Source organism: Doryrhamphus excisus, linkage group LG18 (assembly GCF_037039965.1).
Source record: "Doryrhamphus excisus strain RoL-2023G ecotype Guam linkage group LG18, RoL_Dexc_Guam_v1.1, whole genome shotgun sequence".
Classification (NCBI taxonomy): Eukaryota; Metazoa; Chordata; class Actinopteri; order Syngnathiformes; family Syngnathidae; genus Doryrhamphus; species Doryrhamphus excisus.
In genome coordinates, this window is record NC_136374.1 from 4,782,403 (window position 1) to 4,802,562 (window position 20,160).

Here is a 20,160-nt window from a genome sequence, read left to right on the forward strand (position 1 = left end):
TTTTTCGTTTATTGGGATTAATCGGTTCATGATAAGTGAATTTCCACGAAGTAGGATTCCTTATTTATAAATGGAAGCCTGTTTCCAACCTTCCAAATCCAATTTTTAACATTCGAGCCCTCTCAGCATGAAATAACACCCCTATAGTCAGTCATCGTTACACTCCTATACCTCCAATACAGTAAACATAAAAGAAAATAAGGCATGAAATAAGACATGAACAAGACCTAATATAGAGTTCCTTGTTCTTGTTTTAACATCCTGTTCTGTACAGTACAGATTTTGTGATTAATAAAAGGTCCTATACTAGGCAGTAGAGGTGATTCATTAATTATTTAATAAAAACCAGTGATTGGGTGAAGCTGCAAATGTACATATTTAAGGCCATCTCACCTCTGGGATGCAGTCCTCGTTGGTGACCACTCGTACAATATCATCCAGTGGCAGCAGTGAGTTACATTTAATCTCTGTGTAGACGTTTTTGCCCTCAGTGCAGACGGCCAAGAGCTCAACCAGGTGAATGTGGTACATCAGCGGGCTGTTCTCGTCCATGCGATCCCGCTCGGACCGCATCATCTGCAGCAGTGTTTGGAAGGAGGCGCGGTCGTTATAGAAGACCAAAACGTCTTCGCCTGCGTTCACCAGCTGCGCCAGGTCATAAAAACACAGGTGCGTGTGAGGAGAACATGCACAAACATGACAAAAGGAGGATAAACAGGCATGACCTCGGCCATGACGATGTCCTGGCACTTCTTGATGAACTTATTCTCCGCCTTGACAATGGTCTGCAGGAACTTGAGGTACTGGACGTTGCGACCATGTGTCTCGATGCAGTGGACAAAGTGCTGAACCACACGCTCGTTGATCTCACTGCAAAGCTGGAAGTTGTTCATGAATATGTGCTGCATGGTGATGGCTTCCAAAATCTAGAAGAGACAAGTGGCACATGAAAATAATGTTGCAAGGGTGCCTTCATCCAGCTTGCTGTGCCATGCGGAAAGATGACACTAACGCCGGGATTGAGGAAAAGATTGATGTGCTTGTGAAGCAGAACTTGGTTCTGCTGGTTCCCAGCGCAGAAGTTTTGCAGGAACTGATGGGCTAATTTCATGATATCCTGCATGCGTAAATCTTCACCCTGTAGCAAAAATAAATAAATACAAAGACAGACTGTGAAGATTTCTCCGCTAACAGTGGGCTAAAAATATATGATCCCCATATACTCCCAGAAAGATATTCCCCAATGTAAGCTACCTTCTCATAAGGGATCTGCAGAAGCTCAAGTACTACAGCGTGAGCCCCCATGTTCCGCAGTAACCTCTGCTGCTGCTTCTTACTCTTCCTACCCGACTGACCCTCCTGCACACAAAGCCTGCAGAGGCGCAGGAGGATCTGATGGAGGAGACAGCAAATAAAAAGGTGAGAAATGTGAAGAAAACAACCCAGCTCTCTCGTTGGTTAGATGGATGACCATTACCTCTTTTACTACCCTGTAGTTGTAACTGCTGGTACTCTCTGGTTTCTTCGGTTTTTCAGCTCCTCCGGACTCCCCCTATAGGCATTATTTAAACCTGGTATCAGTATCCGAAGTGGACAACTCATAGCACTCTCTCAGCAAAGACGTATCTAATGTTTTAGTACCTTATTATGCTCTGACTCAGTAGACAGACCTTCTCCTACATCCAAACCCTCGTCCGGACCCTGCCTCTTATAAACCCATAGCTCGGACTTCTCCACGATGGAGCGCAGCTGGTCTAAGTCAGACTTAATTTGTTTATAATTCTCCACATCTTGGCTGGTGACCAGCAACTGGACCTGGTGACAAGCACGGGGAAAGGATTCAATGTTGGCTAACATGGCATGGTGGATTACTGGTTGAACAGTAATCTCTCATCTGTCGTGGTTCATTGGTTGAACACCCAACTGTGCTCAATGAATTTCCACAAAGTAGGATTCGTTATTTATAAATTTAATATTTTAGTAGCATAGAAAACCTGTTTACCACCTTCTAAATACAGTCTTTAACATTATTAGAGCCCTCTGAACATGAAACACCCATGTAGTCACCTTTATACTCCTACCCAATATTTTGTCATGTTACAGCCTCATTCCTGTATTAAATTAATCTCTTACCTCAAAATTCTACACAAAATACTCCATTATGACAATGTGAAAAAAGGTTTTTTTGACATGTTTTGAATTTATTAAAAATAGAAAACAAAAAAATCACATTTACATAAGTATTCACAGCCTTTGCTTAATACTTTGTTGATCCACCTTTGGCAGCAATTACAGCCTCAAGTATTTTTGAATATGATCCCACAAGTTTAGCACACCTATCTTTAGGCAGTTTTGCCCATTCTCCTTTGCTATAAGTCTCAAGCTCCATCAGGTTGGATGGGAGACGTCTGTGCACAGCCATTTTCAGATCTCTCCAGAGATGTTCGATCGGATTCAAGTCTGGACTCTGGCTGGGCCACTCCAGGACATTCACGGAGTGGTTCTGAAGCCAATCTTTTGAGATCTTGGCTGTGTGCTAAAGTCTACTGTCTATATGGTCAAGGTACATGACCAGTCTACTGAGGTCAAGAGCGCTCTGGAGCAGGTTTTCATCCAGGATATCTCTATATATTGCTGCATTCATCTTTCCTTCTATCCTGACTAGTCTGCCAGTTCCTGCTGCTGAAAAACATCCCCACAGCATGATGCTGCCACCACCATGCTTCACTGTAGGGATGGTATTGGCCTTGTGATGAGCAGTGCCTGGTTTTCTCCAAACATGGCGCCTGGCATTCACACCAAATCTTTGAGTTCAATCTCTGTCTCATCAGACCAGAGAATTTTGTTTCTCATGGTCTGAGAGTCATTCAGGTGCTTTTTGGCAAATTCCAGACGGGCTGCCATGTTCCTTTTACTAAGGAGTGGCTTTCGTCTGGCCACTCTACCATACAGGCCTGATTGGTGGATTGCTGCAGAGATGGTTGTCCTTCTGGAAGGCTCTCCTCTCTCCACAGAGGAACGCTGGAGCTCTGACAGAGTGACCATCGGGGCCTTGGTCACCTCCCTGACTAAGGCCCTTCTTCCCCGATCGCTCAGTTTAGAAGGCCGGCCAGCTCTAGGAAGAGTCCTGGTGGTTCCAAACGTCTTGCATTTATGAATAATGGAGGCCACTGTGCTCATTGGGACCTTCAAAGCAGCAGAAATTTTTCTGTATCCTTCCCCAGATTTGTGCTCTGACATGCACAGTCAACTGTGGGACCTTATATAGACAGTTATTATATTTCCAAATCATGTCCAATCAACTGAATTTACTGCAGGTGGACTCCAATTAAGCTGTAGAAAGATCTCAAGGATGATCAGTGGAAAAAAGATGCACCTGAGCTCAATTTTGAGCTTCATGGCAAAGGCTGTGAATACTTATGTAAATGTGATTTTTTTGTTTTCTATTTTTAATAAATTCAAAACATGTCAAAAAAACCTTTTTTCACATTGTCATAATGGAGTATTTTGTGTAGAATTTTGAGGTAAGAGATCAATTTAATTCAGTTTGGAATGAGGCTGTAACATGACAAAATGTAGAAAAAGTGAAGCGCTGTGAATACTTTCCGGATGCACTGTATAAGACTTGCGCTCTTGTTGTTACTGTAAATGTGTTCCAATGCTCTGGGAGCCGGGTATGGGTGCATACAGGAAGTGACATTGAGTCCAGCATTTCAAAACCATTAAAGAATTGTGTTTTTTTTTCCACCGACATATCTTCTCTGACAGCCAAATCCATCACTTTTGAAAGCGATCATATCCATTTCTTCATGTGTTTTCTACAATGGAAAATTGGAACTATCCGGTTGTCACTATGCATGTGCACAACACCTCTACTTTCTGGTACAGTAGGTGGCGTTAGGCACCTAATTGGTTGCGACCCGTCATGACAAAAAGAGGAACAAGTCTACATTCGGCCGCCTATTTTTTGGCACTCGGATGTTAGATGGATAGATAGCAACTTTATTCATCTCCAAGAGAACAACACAGCATTTAGGTTTTGTTCTATGTGGTTTATTGCATCTGTATTTATTCATGTATAGTATACGTGAGTGGATATGACGCATAAGCGTATGGTGCTACATACATTGGCCAACTTTTGGGGAGTGGCTGGATAATATGATTTCTGCTGGAGTTATTACTATGGACTGCGTACGAACAGTATAATGGGAGCAGGGATACCGTGGTCCGCCTTTGAGTAATCATAATGCGTTCCGGCGAATGCAGGTATAACAAGCTTTGCACTCTTGGTGGTATGTTTAGGGTGGTTATTGAATAATCCAAATTGAAAAATCTTTTACATTTGATTTTAGCATTACTTGTGTTTGTTGTTGCTCACTGTAAACTGCTGCTTGTGTGTCACTCAATGAGAGTGACAAGGTTTACAAATGCCGAGAAAGGTGGCTTGCCTGAGGTTTTTGATTGCTTCCTGAACTTTCACTGCCGTTATGATAGACTATCTTAGTAATAACCTTTTCCAAAATACATATTTAAACGATTAATAGTAGTTCTAAAGTGTACAAAATGTCACAAGATTAGAGCCTGGCCACTAAGCTGCACCACTGTATCAGCTGCAGGGATCAAATTCTGAGAAAAAAGTAGAAATTATGGCCCATATTTAAAAGTAATTTTCTCAACACTGGTGATGATACCTGCTTGAATGCCTGCAGAACATCTTGCCTTTGACTAAAGTGGCGGAAGAGAAGGTGGAGGGCCCTGGACACCAGAGGAGGATAGTCGTGCATTGTCAGGTGGAGAAGGACCCTCAGGAATGTCCGACCTCCATGATCATCCAGGTCTAAGGGAGTATTCTCTTCACTGAACACAAATCACTCACTGGAATTACAGTCCTGCACTGTGACTCCTAATTTTAAAGTGTGATTACCTTCCACCAAATATTCCCTCTGCCTGTTCTTCTATGTGCTCAAAGTCCAACGCTCCTGCAATGGCAGTTCGTCAAATCTTCACACACAAACCTTCCACTCTGCAATATATCACGGCATCAATTTCACCTGGCATGTTGTTTGGACCTTCTACTGTTCCGGTGATGGACACATCGCTTTGGGAGTTGCTCTCATCAAACTCCCTTTTGAATATAGACAGCAGACAGGAGATCCTGTAGTCCAGGCGCACATTTAAGATGAACTGTGTGAAAGAGCAAGATAATAATTTAGTAATGGATTTAAATTGTTGCATTAAATTATTGTGCAATTACGATGTACCTGCAGGATCTCAATTATCTTCAGTTTGGTGTCCATGACCAGTATGTCCTGCTTCTCTGGTTCCGTTTGAGACTTCGCTTCACTTCCGTTGGATATGATGGGTGATGTAGTGGGCAGAAAGCCGCCACCTCGAAGGACCACCTGTGACATCAGCTCTCCGACGCCATGAATGGACCTCATCACATTGCTGCCTAGAAGCACAAATCCACCAGGTTCAGATCCATGTGGGCCTCCAATGACTGTTGAGATTTTCCACACCTTTGCTCTCATCTCCTTTGTCCATCTTGTTGAAAGGGAAGATTGTGCTCACATGGACACAGTCTAGAATAGCCAGGAGGATCTTGGTGAGTCTCAGGAGGTCGCTGAAGTTGTAAAATCCAAAATAAATCAGATTCCTGGACAGATTTACCACCTACAAAAAGAAATGGGAATGCATTGCTTTGACTGCAGATGTGTTTGATATCCAAAAATGAGTCAAGCGCACCTCAAACGTGAGCTTATTCTTCTCTTTGTCTGCAAAAGGAAAGCTCTGACACACCACATCTCTCAGGTAGTTCTCCACAAACTCCATCGTTTGTGAGAATCGCTCCTTGATTTCATCCTTGGACGTTCCATCGTTGTCATAACTATGGAAAGACCGTACAAAAAGTGGAATTACTGGCAACGCTGTACAAAGCCACACGGCCTGTCCATGTGCAAGGGGTGGAATGGTACGCCATCATCACGGTTCAGCACACACCTTTTAAGGTCACAATTCAGTTCATTTGGGGTACAGTTAAGGGAACATTTTTTTAAATGAATCAAAAAACTAGTAACTGATAGCAGGTTTTTTTACAAACTCTAAGTGACACTTATTTTTCATGGTTGCTATTTCAATTGAAAAAAAAAGAAAAAAAGAAATGATACAGAGTATACTGGACACTAACGCTTCTACCTTGGAGACTATGTGTCTGTAAGTAATGTGCAATATAATGACATGCTACCTGTGTGGATTGACAAATCCACAAAAGTTGCTGCTTCAAGTCAAGGGTTGGCGACCTTCAAATAAATAGTCTGGAGCCACAAAAACATTTGAGAGCTTATGAACATGTCAAAGTTGAAATCTATTTTTAAATGTTACCTGTTACAACAACAAAATTCAACAAATAAAAGTGCAGCAAGCATGTGTAGACCTACTCTGAAATTATTAAAACACTGAACTCTGTAAGCCTTTTGGAGTGGTTCCCATTTGTTTAAAATGAAAACAAAATGGAGCCAGCTTTAACATACACAATCTCATCAGCATTCACATTTGTGCAAAAGAGTGTTGTTTGCTGGCATATGACCAGATACAGTTGTGAGTGCAATTTGATAAAGAAGGTGAGAAATACTTATCATCAGTATGTACGAAATATCCTCATCGACACTTCCATGCATTCCTCATTTTTAATTGCTTCACATTGTGTTCTGCATGTAATACTATAAATATTGTCTATAAAATGTATTTTTATATTCATACTCGGTGTCTGGAACGCATTAATGGGACTTACCAAAATTGTTTAACTTGTGCATCAATGATATCTCCAAAGTCACGAAATACTTAGAGCTGGTATTATTTGCATATGTTATACAACATAAGGTGGCAAGAAACATTTCAATATTGAACAAAGCAAAATTTGTTCTCAATCAGAAATCACTCCACACTCTTTGCTGCTCTCTGGTTCTACCATATCTTACTTATTGTGTGGAAATATGGGCTAATAACTATAAAAGCAATCTTCACTCGCTTAATGTACTGCAAAAAAAGGTCAGTAAGGATAATTCATAATGCCGCCTACAGAGAACATCCTAACTCCTTATTTCTAAAATCACAAATACTTCAACTTGCTGATATAGTTCATCTTCAAACAGCTAAACTAAGGCATAAGGCTAAAAATAACCAATTAGCTAAAAATGTCATCCAATACTTCTCTACAAGAGAGGAGAAATATGATCTCAGGGAAGAACTAGCATTTCAGCCATAGCATTTCAGTATGTGGAATCAAACTATGGAATGGATTGAGTAAGGACCTCAAACAATGCACAACGATGAACCAATTCAAGAAACAATACAAGCAGTTGATGTTTGCTAAATACAAGGATGAAGAGTCTCGAACCAGTCATGATGTGCTATATATATCACTATATTGACACTTACTATGGTACCCATTATGTCATTGTATGGTCATATCACCTCATACTTTGGTACGTGGAAAAAAATAAATAAATAATTAAAAATATCTGAAAGGCAGGAACTGAACAAATGTAACAGTTACTGATTGTAAATGTAGGATTTGGTAGGATTTAATAAGCTTTGCTTCTTCCTACTCCTTTTGGACATGTGGAACTGTGAACTGATTATGGGATGCACTCAATTGAAATCTGATGCATGTTCAAATGAAATTAAACCATTACCATTACCATTACCATGTATTATTTTATCATTATTTATTATGATGGTATGCTTCTCTACCAAAGTGAATGTTCCGTAGGGAAAAATTTGATTTTAAAGAAACGTACCGTTTCACCCCTGTTATTATCGTAGTAAGTCCGTAATCACTCACTCGTCAATAGCAATTTCAGAGGGAATCTCAGACCAGAGCCGTGCGTATTTGACAGGTGTAACCTGCTCCTGGGGGTCACGGTCCACATGCATGTGCAACATCATGCGGCAAAACGAAGCTCGCAGATCATACGGCAGGTCTTCATCCGACATGCACCGCAAGATCAAGTCCACATCCAGTTGACCAGAGATTTTGTTGATTGCCAGGTACTGCCGGTCCAAACACATCCTCGCAAACAAGTTCAGCTGGTACCTAAGGAGAAACAAAAGACCAAAAAGGGGAGGTTGACCATCCAATAACCCCCATAGGAGATGATGGAAAACACACGGTCCACATTTACCTATAATAACTGACCACCTCCTGGTCCTCCTTTTGGCCCTCCTTTGCGTCCTGTGCCAATTCCCGAATGCTTTTACTGCGGATCTCCTTGTTGCTCTCCTTCCAGAACAACCACACTTCTTCCTCATCTTCCTCCGAGTCCTCAGAGTTTTCCCCGAGCGATGCTCCTTCGATCTCAAATCTCGACAGCACCAGTCTGCAGCAGGATGCCATAAAGAAGCCAGAGAGTTAGGAAATCAGGAAGACCTTAGAATCTCTGTTTGGGCATCTCTGTGTGGAGTTTGAATGTCTCCTGGGTTTCCTCCCACATTCCAAAAGCATGCATGTTAGGTTAATTGAATGACCTGGTAAGCTAAGGTCCATCCATCCATCTTCTATGCCGCTTATCCTCATTAGGGTCGCAGGGGTGTGCTTGAGCCTATCCCAGCTGACGTCGAGCGAGAGGCGGGGTATACCAATTTCATATCTATGGGCAATTTGGAATGGCCAGTTAACCTAACATGCATGTTTTTCTTTGGAATGTGGGAGGAAACCGGACTACCTGGAGATAGAAAAATATCTCCCATACACGCATTGGGAGAACAGGCGAACTCCACACAGAGATGCACAAGCGGAGATTCGAAAACCAGTTCCCTTCTAATTACATCAAAATAAATCTAAAATATTCCAAACGTCCTGTTACTGGTGTCCAGAAATCAGTAATTTTGTCTGATGAGCAGAGGAGGGAGGACTTACTTTGTTTCAATGAGTATGTCTGCGTTGGTCGGATCTAGCACTGCGTTGCAGATAAGCTCCTGTGTCACAGGGATGGACTTGTTCATGGAGACGCACAAATCAGACAAGTAATCCAGGAACCTGGACACACACACATAATAAAGCAAAAAACAATATGCATTTCTGCTATAAAAAGTCAGCTTTTAATACAAATCCACTGTCTCAAGTATTGGTTTAGACTTGTTTACCAACCTAGGCTCTCGGTTCTTGCGAACCAGGCTGACAAACGTGTCAATCTCTGCCGCAGTGATGTGCTTCTCCAGCAACTTGCGATTGTTATGGAGCAGAGCAGTGATGGTGTCTTCTGCCAGAACATCGTAACCAATTTGTTTTTGCATGAAGCGAAACTGCTTGGCAATGTACTCCTGGGGGCGGAAGACAGACAGACGGTGAAAGCGAACTCACCCTATCATCGTGTCATGTTCCAAAACACTGCTTGTCTTTTTTAATTATGAGCATACTTGCAATAGGCCCCCAGTGACAGCTACAAATGAAATGAGTCAATGGGGGCTCTGCATTGCAGAGCAACCCATATTAATAGTCATCCAGAAAATGTTTAGCTATTATATCTTACCTTATATCTTCCACTTTGTGTGTGCGTAATGCGGAAAAAAAACGCAAGGACCCCCCACACATATTACATTTATATACATATATATATATATTTTTTTTTTTTTTTTTCAAACAACTCGTCCTCCTTGCCACGTCGTTCAGGCAAGCTTAATGTGTTTTGGTGAAAACATTTTCCTTGTGTTTCCAAAAATGTCACTTATATGGCCAACATGTGTGCAGATTTGCTTTTGTTGCCATTTGAAGAGTGTCTGCTACACTTTAAAAGTACTGTCTTTCAAATGAAGCACACAAAAGTATCAAAATATATCAATATTTTCATACAATCCATTTTAGAGCTGGTGTCAGAGTATTACTAGCGGTCTGCCTTGGTCGTGGCTAATTGCCACAACACATATGACGCCATATAGAGACACTACAGTCGTGCCTGGGGATGGTAACTTGCTCTGTGCTAGCATGCTAACTGTCAGCATTTTAGCAAATTTACTCATGTCTTAATGCAAAAACACACATGGCATAATGTAGGGACACTATGGGACTGCCTTGGCACTTGCGGTACTTGGTGCTACCATGTTAACTGTTAGCATAACTGTTAGCATGGCTATTCATGTTATTCATGTCTAAGTGGAAAATACACATATACCATGATGTAGGGACACTATAGAGCTGCCTTGGTACATTTGTTACGTAATTGTTTGCATTCAGCTAATTTCCTCAAAGGCTAATTTCCATCCAAAGGCTAACACACGCAGACATGGCATGATGCAGGGACAATGTACGCTCCTATTACCCGGTATAGTAGACATAATTACAGGACTTAAATATCCATAGAGATAAATAGTACATAACATAGACTCATTCATTTTAGGATTACAGCAGTTCCTTTTTTGTCAATACTTTCCGCTGTGGCTATTGCCGCATTAACTTAACTCACCTCGTGACCAGTGTAGAATGCTACATTTCATCACAAGGTCTTTCAATGTGTCTGCTGAATGCTTTATATTTTATTTTAAGCCATTTCTATTCTTGAGAATGCTTAATTTAGGCCAAATATGCACATTTCTTGACTAATTATAGGCTTTTTTCAACCGCAAAACAGCAATAATTTATTGATTATTGTATTTTATCACCTGTGATAAAGCCTGAAGCAAAAAGTGGTGTTGAACCAATTAAAGAAACTATACCTGGTTCTTTCGGTAGTCCTGCTGGGAGTGACGCAAAACCCGGTAACACAGTCGGCAGATGTGCCTGAAGGGAGCGTGGCGCTGATCAGCAAGTTCCTCCAATCGCAGCATCGGGCCATCGCCGCTGTCTGTGAAGGGGGCCTGCAGCAGCTTGAAGATCTGCATCAGGGACAGGGCGGTGGCATGTCGAGGAGGCCTGATGCTACTAGCAAACTACGTTTGGGAGACTGTACCTGCTTGAGGATGTTCTGCTCTCTCATGAGTTTCTGCCTTTCCCGGTTTGGTTTGTTGACGGTGATCTCCAGAACGTCCTGTCCGTTGTTGGGTATGTCAACAACAAAGAAGACCAAATCTTCCAAAAGCTTTGTAACTGCTCTAGATGTTCATGCAAGAAAAATTTAGTTTTATTGATTAGGTTTTCTTACTTTGCAAAAGTTCACTTATCACGGTCAGGTTCCAAACCAATTAACTGTGATAAACAAAGTTTGGTTGGTTTGTTTTTTTTTTTTTACCTTCTCTCGTTCTGTGTGATGGTGCCTTTTTCCAGCTTTCCAGCAATGGAAGCTAGCACCTTGCTGGCGTCATTGGCAAAGTCCAGGTCTCGTACTTCGGCCGGCGAGACGGGCACAATGGCAAACGCCTCCTTGTCCTCTTTCAGTGCAGATGTGCCAATCTGCCATTAGCGAAAGGATTCAAGGAATTTTATTGGCATTCAACATGTAACATGTGGAATGAAATAAACCTGGGGGCCGACGAAGGACAAATAGAATAAACATTCGTTTTTAAAAACAAATAAAATTGACTAGAAATAGACAGGGCTGCACGGTGACGGAGTTGTTAGCACGCAGGCCTCACAACTAGGAGACTCGAGTTCAATTCCACCCTCGGCCATCTCTGTGTGGAGTTTGCATGTTCTCCCCGTGCATGCATGGGTTTTCTCCAGGTACTCCGGTTTCCTCCCCCATTCCAAAAACATGCTAGGTTAATTGGCCACTCCAAATTGTCCATAGGTATGAATGTGAGTGTGAATGGTTGTTGTCAATATGTGCCCTATTGATTGGCTGGCCACCAGTCCAGGGTGTACCCCGCCTCTCGCAGCAGCACCCGCTGTCGAGAGGATAAGCGGTAGAAAATTAATGAATGAATGAATAAATAGACAGGCAATATCCATAAATACTGTAACTAATATAACAGTTAGTAAAGAATGTCAGATTATGCATTTGGTTTGTTCTTCTGGATGAGTGCTTTGTTAGGTCACTGAATCGATCACAACTGGACTGTTGAGGTTGTCTTAAAAGATGAAACACCTTTTTTGTGGGACTGAAAAGGCATATCTTATCTTAGTTTAGCTCTGAAAGTACAATGACCTGGATGAATGGATGGATGGATTAAAACACAGGAATGTTCTGGATAAAAGGACATAAAAATCCCACAGAAGATACCAACTACTGTATTCACTTCCAATACTTTTTACTACATAGTGTATATAGTGGAGCCCAATTACATAATACCATTGTACTGTGTCAGTGACTTACGCGAAGCATGACAGGTTTTTCCTCCTCTTTGTCGATGGGTTGGTTGGTGCTGTGAACCCATGTGTTGGTGCACAAGTGTCTGAGACGCACGTATGAGTTCCTGCAGACAATTTCAGTTTTTCATTTATCTTGATATATCTTTTATGCTAACACCATATATGAGGTTTGTCCAAAGTATGGCCCACAGCACATTTTAAGAATACAACTAAAGAAGAAAAAGCACAATAAATTAATTCAAACAAACTGCAAACATTTATTTAAAAAAAGAACAAAATTGCATAATTTAACAATAAAAAATGTAAATGTTAACATAAGGAATGTCTTGCAAGATTATTTCTCGTGCCCGTGTTCCTCGGAGCTACGGTGTCCGGGACAAAAGGCCCCTGGTAAGTTCTCCCAAGGCAAACAGGTCCTGGGTGACGGACCAGAGTGATTCAGAAGACCCTAAGACAAACATCGAAATGAGGAACTGCACCTTGTCTGGATGTGGGGTGCCAGCGCCTCACATTGGAGCCAAGCCTGGGGGAAGGGCTTGCAGGCAAGAGCCCGAGGCCTTTTTGGAGTGAGGTGACTACGTAGTTTTACTGGGAGAGGTCAACACCCATGTGGGTAATGACAGTGGGACCAGGAGGGGTGCGATTGGGACGAAGGACCTTCCTAATCTGAACCCATTCGGTGTAATCTAATTGGACTAACATCTGTCCGAACCACAGTTTGTCCATAACAAACAGCACAATTTGACCTGGCACCAAGACAACCTCAGCCACAGGTCGAAGATTGACTTTGTATTGGTATCATCAAACTTTATGTTTTGGACATGCGGGTGAAGAGAAGGGCTGAGCTGTCAATCGACCACCACCTGGTGTCGGATTAGATAGCAGGGGGGCGCTTTCTCATATAAGAGAACGTACAGTGCATGTAGCAACCGTGGTCAAAAAAACGCAATGGTAGTGGGTGTGGAGTGGGGATGTAAAAAGAAAAAAACAACGTGCATGTACGGCAAAATGTGCAGCAATAGTAGTGGTGAAGACAGTTCAATATTCCCCTGTTAATGATGATGATGGCTGTGCTTGCGTGAGAGCCAAAGAAGAGTATGACAAGTGGATCAGACATTTTAATGAGCCTATTGGACATTGTGGACACAGAGATCTGACCATTTCTCAGCCTGGTGATGTCATACTATGCACATTACAGGAGAGAATTTACTCCCAAACTTTGGGTCATACTGATGGTTTGTTGTCGTTTCCAAGAACTCTAACCATTTTAAAGATAGAACCTTTTGAAATAGTAATACAAAAACTGAATATTTTCTTGAAAACAACTAAATGGTTAATTCTGATGTACGATTTGCTACATTTAAGAATGCTGGGAATTACATTGAAAAAATAAATGTACCTTCAATGACGTGATATCTGTGAACACAATCCCTCATTTGTGTGATTTAAAGTGCAATTCAAATGTTCTACTACCATTAAAGACACTAGTGTGAGACAAATAGACTTGTGTGGTATATTTTAGCTTGACTGATTGACATACAGTGCATCCGGAAAGTATTCACAGCGCTTCACTTTTTCTACATTTTGTCATGTTACAGCCTCATTCCAAACTGAATTAAATTAATCTCTTACCTCAAAATTCTACACAAAATACTCCATTATGACAATGTGAAAAAAGGACAAAAGCCATCAGACCAGAGAATTTTGTTTCTCATGGTCTGAGAGTCATTCAGGTGCTTTTTGGCAAATTCCAGACGGGCTGCCATGTTCCTTTTACTAAGGAGTGGCTTTCGTCTGGCCACTCTACCATACAGGCCTGATTGGTGGATTACTGCAGAGATGGTTGTCCTTCTGGAAGGCTCTCCTCTCTCCACAGAGGAACGCTGGAGCTCTGACAGAGTGACCATCGGGGCCTTGGTCACCTCCCTGACTCTTCCCCGATCGCTCAGTTTAGAAGGCCGGCAGCTCTAGGAAGAGTCCTGGTGGTTCCAAACGTCTTCCATTTACGAATAATGGAGGCCACTGTGCTCATTGGGACCTTCAAAGCAGCAGAAATGTTTCTGTATCCTTCCCCAGATTTGTGCCTCAAGACAATCCTGTCTCGCAGGTCTACAGACAGTTCTTTTGACTTCATGCTTGGTGTTTGTGCTCTGACATGCACAGTCAACTGTGGGACCTTATATAGACAGTTATTATATTTCCAAATCATGTCCAATCAACTGAATTTACTGCAGGTGGACTCCAATTAAGCTGTAGAAAGATCTCAAGGATGATCAGAGGAAAAAAGATGCACCTGAGCTCAATTTTGAGCTTCATGGCAAAGGCTGTGAATACTTATGTAAATGTGATTTTTTTGTTTTCTATTTTTAATAAATTCAAAAAAAGTCAAAAAAAAACTTTTTCACATTGTCATAATGGAGTATTTTGTGTAGAATTTTGAGGTAAGAGATTAATTTAATACAATTTGGAATGAGGCTGTAACATGACAAAATGTAGAAAAAGTGAAGCGCTGTGAATACTTTCCGGATGCACTGTAGATAGATGTTCAACTGTTTAGTGTGACGTGATCAAGTCAAGCAAAGTGCTAGAGTGAGGAGGATGGCTGCCGTCCATGGGCGGAGACAGCTTGTTTAGTGATATTTGCCGATATCCTTCTTGCTACGTTTGCTGACAACACAAAAGCAGACGTAGCTCAGGGATTGGAATCTCCACATTTGGTATCAGAAATATACCTCTAAGTGAATTAACCTTGTATCAGAAGCCAACTTCAATACTCGATCAGCCCCATCCTGAGATGAATAACCCCCCAAAAATGGCTACTCCTCAAGACAAGGCACTGTGTTTTGTGTTTTACTGAAACATAATCAAAGCCGAATTTAAATAGAGACAGGAGTGGTCGACCAACATCTGAGGAAAAATCAGTTTGAAATTAAAAATGAAATGGAAAAAGATTGAACCCCCCGCCATACATGCTCAGTTAAATTGTTTAATGGAGGCCAGAAAGATTTGTTAGGCAAGTGAAACATCAGCCGAACAAAAACAAAACCGCCACTTGCAATCATGTTGAGCAACAGGATGGAGAAAGGAGGTCAGGTCATTAGGTTACACATGAAAAACAACAGGTTGACCTAATGGGGGGGTTACGTGTTGTTATGAATCAATCAAAAAAAAAAAGCCTCTCCCTACCTGGGCACTAGTGAGTCTCCTCCTCTTAGTGTGGTGGGGTCAAGCTCAAATATGGAAGAGATGTCATTTCCATCCGGCACAGACACAAGGGTGTACATGACTTTATCCTGCACATTTCTCAAACGGGCCCGCAAGGCCTCTTGCTCCAAGTCCAGCTGCAACCAGAAGCAAAATTGGAAGAAAAATGCTACATTTCAAAGAAAACACATGGGAGCGCCGACTATTAACGTGAGGGGATTTGTAGGAATCAAGCGTGTGGGCGGTGCAGCGGGAAATACAGGCGATCAAGTCATCCTTCTAAAGACAGTATCCCTGCAACAAGAAAAGTACTCCACTAAACCAAAGGTGATTTTGCCAAATGAATGTCATAGGTTTCATTGGATGAAACGGGGCAGTTCACAAGAAAGCCAACCTCTGCAAATCTGCTATAGTCTATTCGTCCTACATCTGTATTGTCTTAAAACCATGACACCAGCTTCATCATAACATGATATTACGTACATTGGGTTCTTCAGTGTGGGCATGTAAGTCTCCATCTGATGGAAGAACCTCAAATGCAGAGTGTAGTGCATGTGAGCAGTGTGGGTTATTTGCTGGTCGCAATATAAAGAAAGAGCTCAGGATGGCTGATGATTTTGGAGCAAACTATTGTAATTCTAAATAAGCATGTCCGGTCCTGAAGGTGTAGTGAATAAAACCATGAAACCAAGTGAATTCACGACCGAGAAAGATCTGTAATGTCAAAACATTCAAATTTGTGCTAGCATCCCAGAGGCTGGCGTGAGGAGCTAGCTGACTTCAGTATAGTCATAGGCACCAGGAACACAAGAGCCTGTGGAAAGCACAAAAGATCCTGGCCACGTGAACATTAAAATACAGCATTTTTTTTTTAAATATAGGTTTTCATTATCGAGAAAAAAAATTCTGATTACGATGTCTACCGATATCTGACCGATATAATTTTTTATGCTGATATCCGGACAATATTATCGGCCATCCCTAGCTATATTGTATAATATTAACAGACCTAAGGGTTCAAATGTTGTTCCCGCATTTTTGATTAATTGGAGACTCTAATCAGTGGTCCTCAATATAGGCGACCCTCAGCTTGTCCCCCAAGTACCCCAAACATCCCCAGCCTAACTGGGGAAATGCGTGCTCAACAATGTTGGAATTCTGATTACATTAATAATAATAATAATAATAATACAGAGTGTGAAATAACTTGAATCCTGATTTTACAATGCAGAAATCGTATAGTTTTGAGTGTAACTACAAGTATGTTTTTCAGTCTATTTTCATTCAATTGTGAATAGAAAAATGAAGCTTCTGTGTTCAAATGTGGCTGCTTGATACGTTTCTGCATACACACTTCTGCTGTGAATTTCATGTAATTTAATGGAGCAGCACCATGAAAGCTTCATCACAAATAATGCTAAAAGTAACTTTTAGTCCAGTACAATTTATTGTAAATGTTTTTCCCTCACAGCGTCTGCTGAGGAAGTTGAAGACCCCTACTCTAAATTGAATCTCGAAGTGGTGGCATGGCGACCAGTCCCAGATGACCAGTCATCTGGGATAGGCTCCAGCTCAGCTGTAACGCTGATGAGGACAAGGGGTGTAAAAATGTATGGATGGAGTAATATTACTACATTATGATATGAAGGAGGCAGCGTCTCTGATGCATTATCAGCACAACATCGCCATCTGCTGGTCAAAAACATAGTATAGCAATATCTGGAGGTTTTTTTGGTTTGTGTGTTGGCAGTTTTAAGCCATAATACAAACATATAAATTGCTGTGATGCACTCAGTTTGGGAGTGAAAAGGCTACTTTATTTTACTGTAGGAGAGCAGTGTGGTGGTCTTACTGAGGGGCGTGACTCCAGAACCTCCTCTTCATACTCTGGATTCACCTGCACACACAAGAATACAGATGCACAGTTGTTTTCAAATGACTTGACGGTTTGAATATTCAGTCTTTTGTGGAGGGTTTGCACGTATGCATGCAAATTGCTGCTTCTAACAACAATGCAGGAGTCATTCGTGTAATCCTTTTGTCAAAGCAATATAACATACTGTACTCAGTGCAGTCTACTCATACAGTTCATTAAGGAGGTTGGCAAAGTCTGACCTCTGCAGCCAGGTAGTGTCCAGTGGCCAGGTGTTTAAATCTGAACAAGCTGTTCCAGTAGCCTGCCCCCCCTCGACATGGATCGTGCTGCACAACCTGATGTATGTACACACACACAATCAACATGTTAAAGGCTGCGGCAAATAAGTATTATTCACCACTTCTTCATCCCTCACCTCTATCTCCCAGAGGGCCTTGCTGCTGGTCGCAGAGGTAGCCGACTGCCGTCCGGTGGTGCGGAGGAACACGTATTGCTTTTTCCTGTGATCATCACATGTGAGGAATTTTTCCTGCTCAGCATGAAACAAGCGTACCACATCGCCCTAGAAACAAACACAATGAAGTGTTGTTGTTAATGCTTGCTTGCAATTAGCCAGGAACAAAATGTACTTTTATCTATGAACAGCATGTGCCTCCCAAGATATTTTACCAACTTAAATAAAAAAAAAACTGTAGGCACTGCTTGCAGTTCATTGGTTCCAGACCTGACTGTGATAAGGTAATTTACTAAAAAAGGTCATATATTTAACCACAAAACAGCGGGATTTATTAATACAGTGAAGAAAATAAGTATTTGAACACCCTGCTATTTTGCTATTTCTCCCACTTAGAAATCATGGAGGGGTCTGAAATTTTCATCGTAGGTGCATGTCCACTGTGAGAGAGATAAACTAAAAAGAAAAATCCAGAAATCACAATGCATGATTTTTTAACAATTTATTTGTGTGATACAGCTGCAAATAAGTATTTGAACACCTGAGAAAATGAATGTTAATATTTGGTACAGTAGCCTTTGTTTGCTATTACAGAGGTCAAACGTTTCCTGTAGTTTTTCACCAGGTTTGCACACACTGCAGGAGGGATCTTGGCCCACTCCTCCACACAGATCTTCTCTAGATCAGTCAGGTTTCTGGGCTGTCGCTGAGAAACACAGAGTTTGAGCTCCCTCCAAAGATTTTCGATTGGGTTCAGGTCTGGAGACTGGCTGGGCCATGCTAGAACCTTGATATGCTTCTTACGGAGCCACTCCTTGGTTTTCCTGGCTGTGTGCTTCGGGTCGTTGTCGTGTTGGAAGACCCAGCCACGACCCATCTTCAATGCTCTGACAGAGGGAAGGAGGTTGTTCCCCAAAATCTCACAATACACGGCCCCAGTCATCCTCTCTTTAATGCAGTGCACTCGTCCTGTCCCATGTGCAGAAAAACAACCCCAAAGCATGATGCTACCACCCCCATGCTTCACAGTAGGGATGGTGTTCTTCGGATTGTACTCTTCATTCTTCTTCCTCCAAACACGCTTATTGGAATTATGACCAAAAAGTTCTATTTTGGTCTCATCTGACCATAAAACTTTCTCCCATGACTCCTCTGTATCATCCAAATGGTCATATGCAAACTTAAGACGGGCCTTGACATGTGCTGGTTTAAGCAGGGGAACCTTTCGTGCCATGCATGATTTCACATCATGACGTCTTAGTGTATTACCTACAGTAACCTTGGAAACGGTGGTCCCAGCTCTTTTCAGGTCATTGACCAAGTCCTGTCGTGTAGTTCTGGGCTGATTCCTCACCTTTCTTAGAATCATTGAGACCCCACGAGGTGATATCTTGCATGGGGCTCCACTCCGATTGAGATTGACCGTCATGTTTAGCTTCTTCCATTTTCTAATGATAGCTCCAACAGTGGACCTTTTTTCACCAAGCTGCTTGGTAATTGCTCCGTAGCCCTTTCCAGCCTTGTGGAGGTGTACAATTTTGTCTCTGGTGTCTTTGGACAGCTCTTTGGTCTTCGCCATGTTACAAGTTAAAGTCTTACTGATTGTATGGGGTGGACAGGTGTCTTTATGCAGCTAACGACCTCAAACAGGTGCATCTGATTCAGGATGATACATGGAGTGCAGGTGGACTTCTAATGGGCAGACTAACAGGTCTTTCAGGGTCAGAATTCTAGATGATACACAGGTGTTCAAATACTTATTTGCAGCTGTATCACACAAATAAATTGTTAAAAAATCATGCATTGTGATTTCTGGATTTTTCTTTTTAGTTTATCTCTCTCACAGTGGACATGCACCTACGATGAAAATTTCAGACCCCTCCATGATTTCTAAGTGGGAGAAATAGCAAAATAGCAGGGTGTTCAAATACTTATTTTCTTCACTGTATATGTTTTTAAAAACCTAAAACCGGTGAAGATGATGAGTGGAGGGGAAAGGGGGAGGGACGCAAGAGTTTCATTGTACTTCATTACAAATTTAACTTTAAAGAGTGGACAGTCAGAGCTCACTTGAACTCTATTATAAACTTCAGCAGCAGGTGCAATCATCATTATACACACTGGCCTGCCTCACTTTTTGAATGCATCTCTCTTAAACCTTTCCCCCTACAACCTGCGTTAACTGGAAACCTTGACATGACTATTACTATTCTAACAGACACTACCTTCCCATTTCGCTACCACTTCTTTCTTGAATGTAATAGTGTTTCTCAGCTCCTTCATCAAAGTTCTGGCACTTTGATATACACAATGCACTCTGAAATACTATACTCTGAAATACACAGTGAACATGAACGCGTCACAAGAGCACGGCACAATGCTCAA

The 20,160-nt window shown here is 41.7% G+C and overlaps 1 protein-coding gene across 5 annotated transcripts in view; it reads right to left on the reverse strand.

Annotated features, from left to right (window-relative positions):
- LOC131106077 (inositol 1,4,5-trisphosphate-gated calcium channel ITPR1) overlaps positions 1-20,160 on the reverse strand; it is a 111,322-nt gene that overhangs the window by 68,870 nt on the left and 22,292 nt on the right. For 4 of the 5 annotated variants that reach the window (XM_058054808.2, XM_058054810.2, XM_058054805.2 and 1 more), the window contains exons 9-32: positions 17,737-17,883; positions 17,561-17,656; positions 17,298-17,342; positions 15,428-15,582; positions 12,246-12,345; positions 11,223-11,383; positions 10,944-11,085; positions 10,711-10,869; positions 9,149-9,321; positions 8,918-9,037; positions 8,184-8,378; positions 7,844-8,095; positions 5,746-5,887; positions 5,520-5,673; positions 5,262-5,452; positions 5,052-5,184; positions 4,925-4,979; positions 4,692-4,857; positions 1,642-1,815; positions 1,478-1,552; positions 1,255-1,392; positions 1,013-1,138; positions 726-926; positions 394-645 (exon numbers count right to left, since the gene is read on the reverse strand). In XM_058054808.2, the coding sequence (XP_057910791.2) occupies positions 394-645; positions 726-926; positions 1,013-1,138; positions 1,255-1,392; positions 1,478-1,552; positions 1,642-1,815; positions 4,692-4,857; positions 4,925-4,979; positions 5,052-5,184; positions 5,262-5,452; positions 5,520-5,673; positions 5,746-5,887; positions 7,844-8,095; positions 8,184-8,378; positions 8,918-9,037; positions 9,149-9,321; positions 10,711-10,869; positions 10,944-11,085; positions 11,223-11,383; positions 12,246-12,345; positions 15,428-15,582; positions 17,298-17,342; positions 17,561-17,656; positions 17,737-17,883 (3,552 nt within the window). The remainder of the gene's footprint in view (positions 1-393; positions 646-725; positions 927-1,012; positions 1,139-1,254; positions 1,393-1,477; positions 1,553-1,641; positions 1,816-4,691; positions 4,858-4,924; positions 4,980-5,051; positions 5,185-5,261; positions 5,453-5,519; positions 5,674-5,745; positions 5,888-7,843; positions 8,096-8,183; positions 8,379-8,917; positions 9,038-9,148; positions 9,322-10,710; positions 10,870-10,943; positions 11,086-11,222; positions 11,384-12,245; positions 12,346-15,427; positions 15,583-17,297; positions 17,343-17,560; positions 17,657-17,736; positions 17,884-20,160) is intronic. The other variant, XM_078798359.1, reaches the window with a different exon arrangement.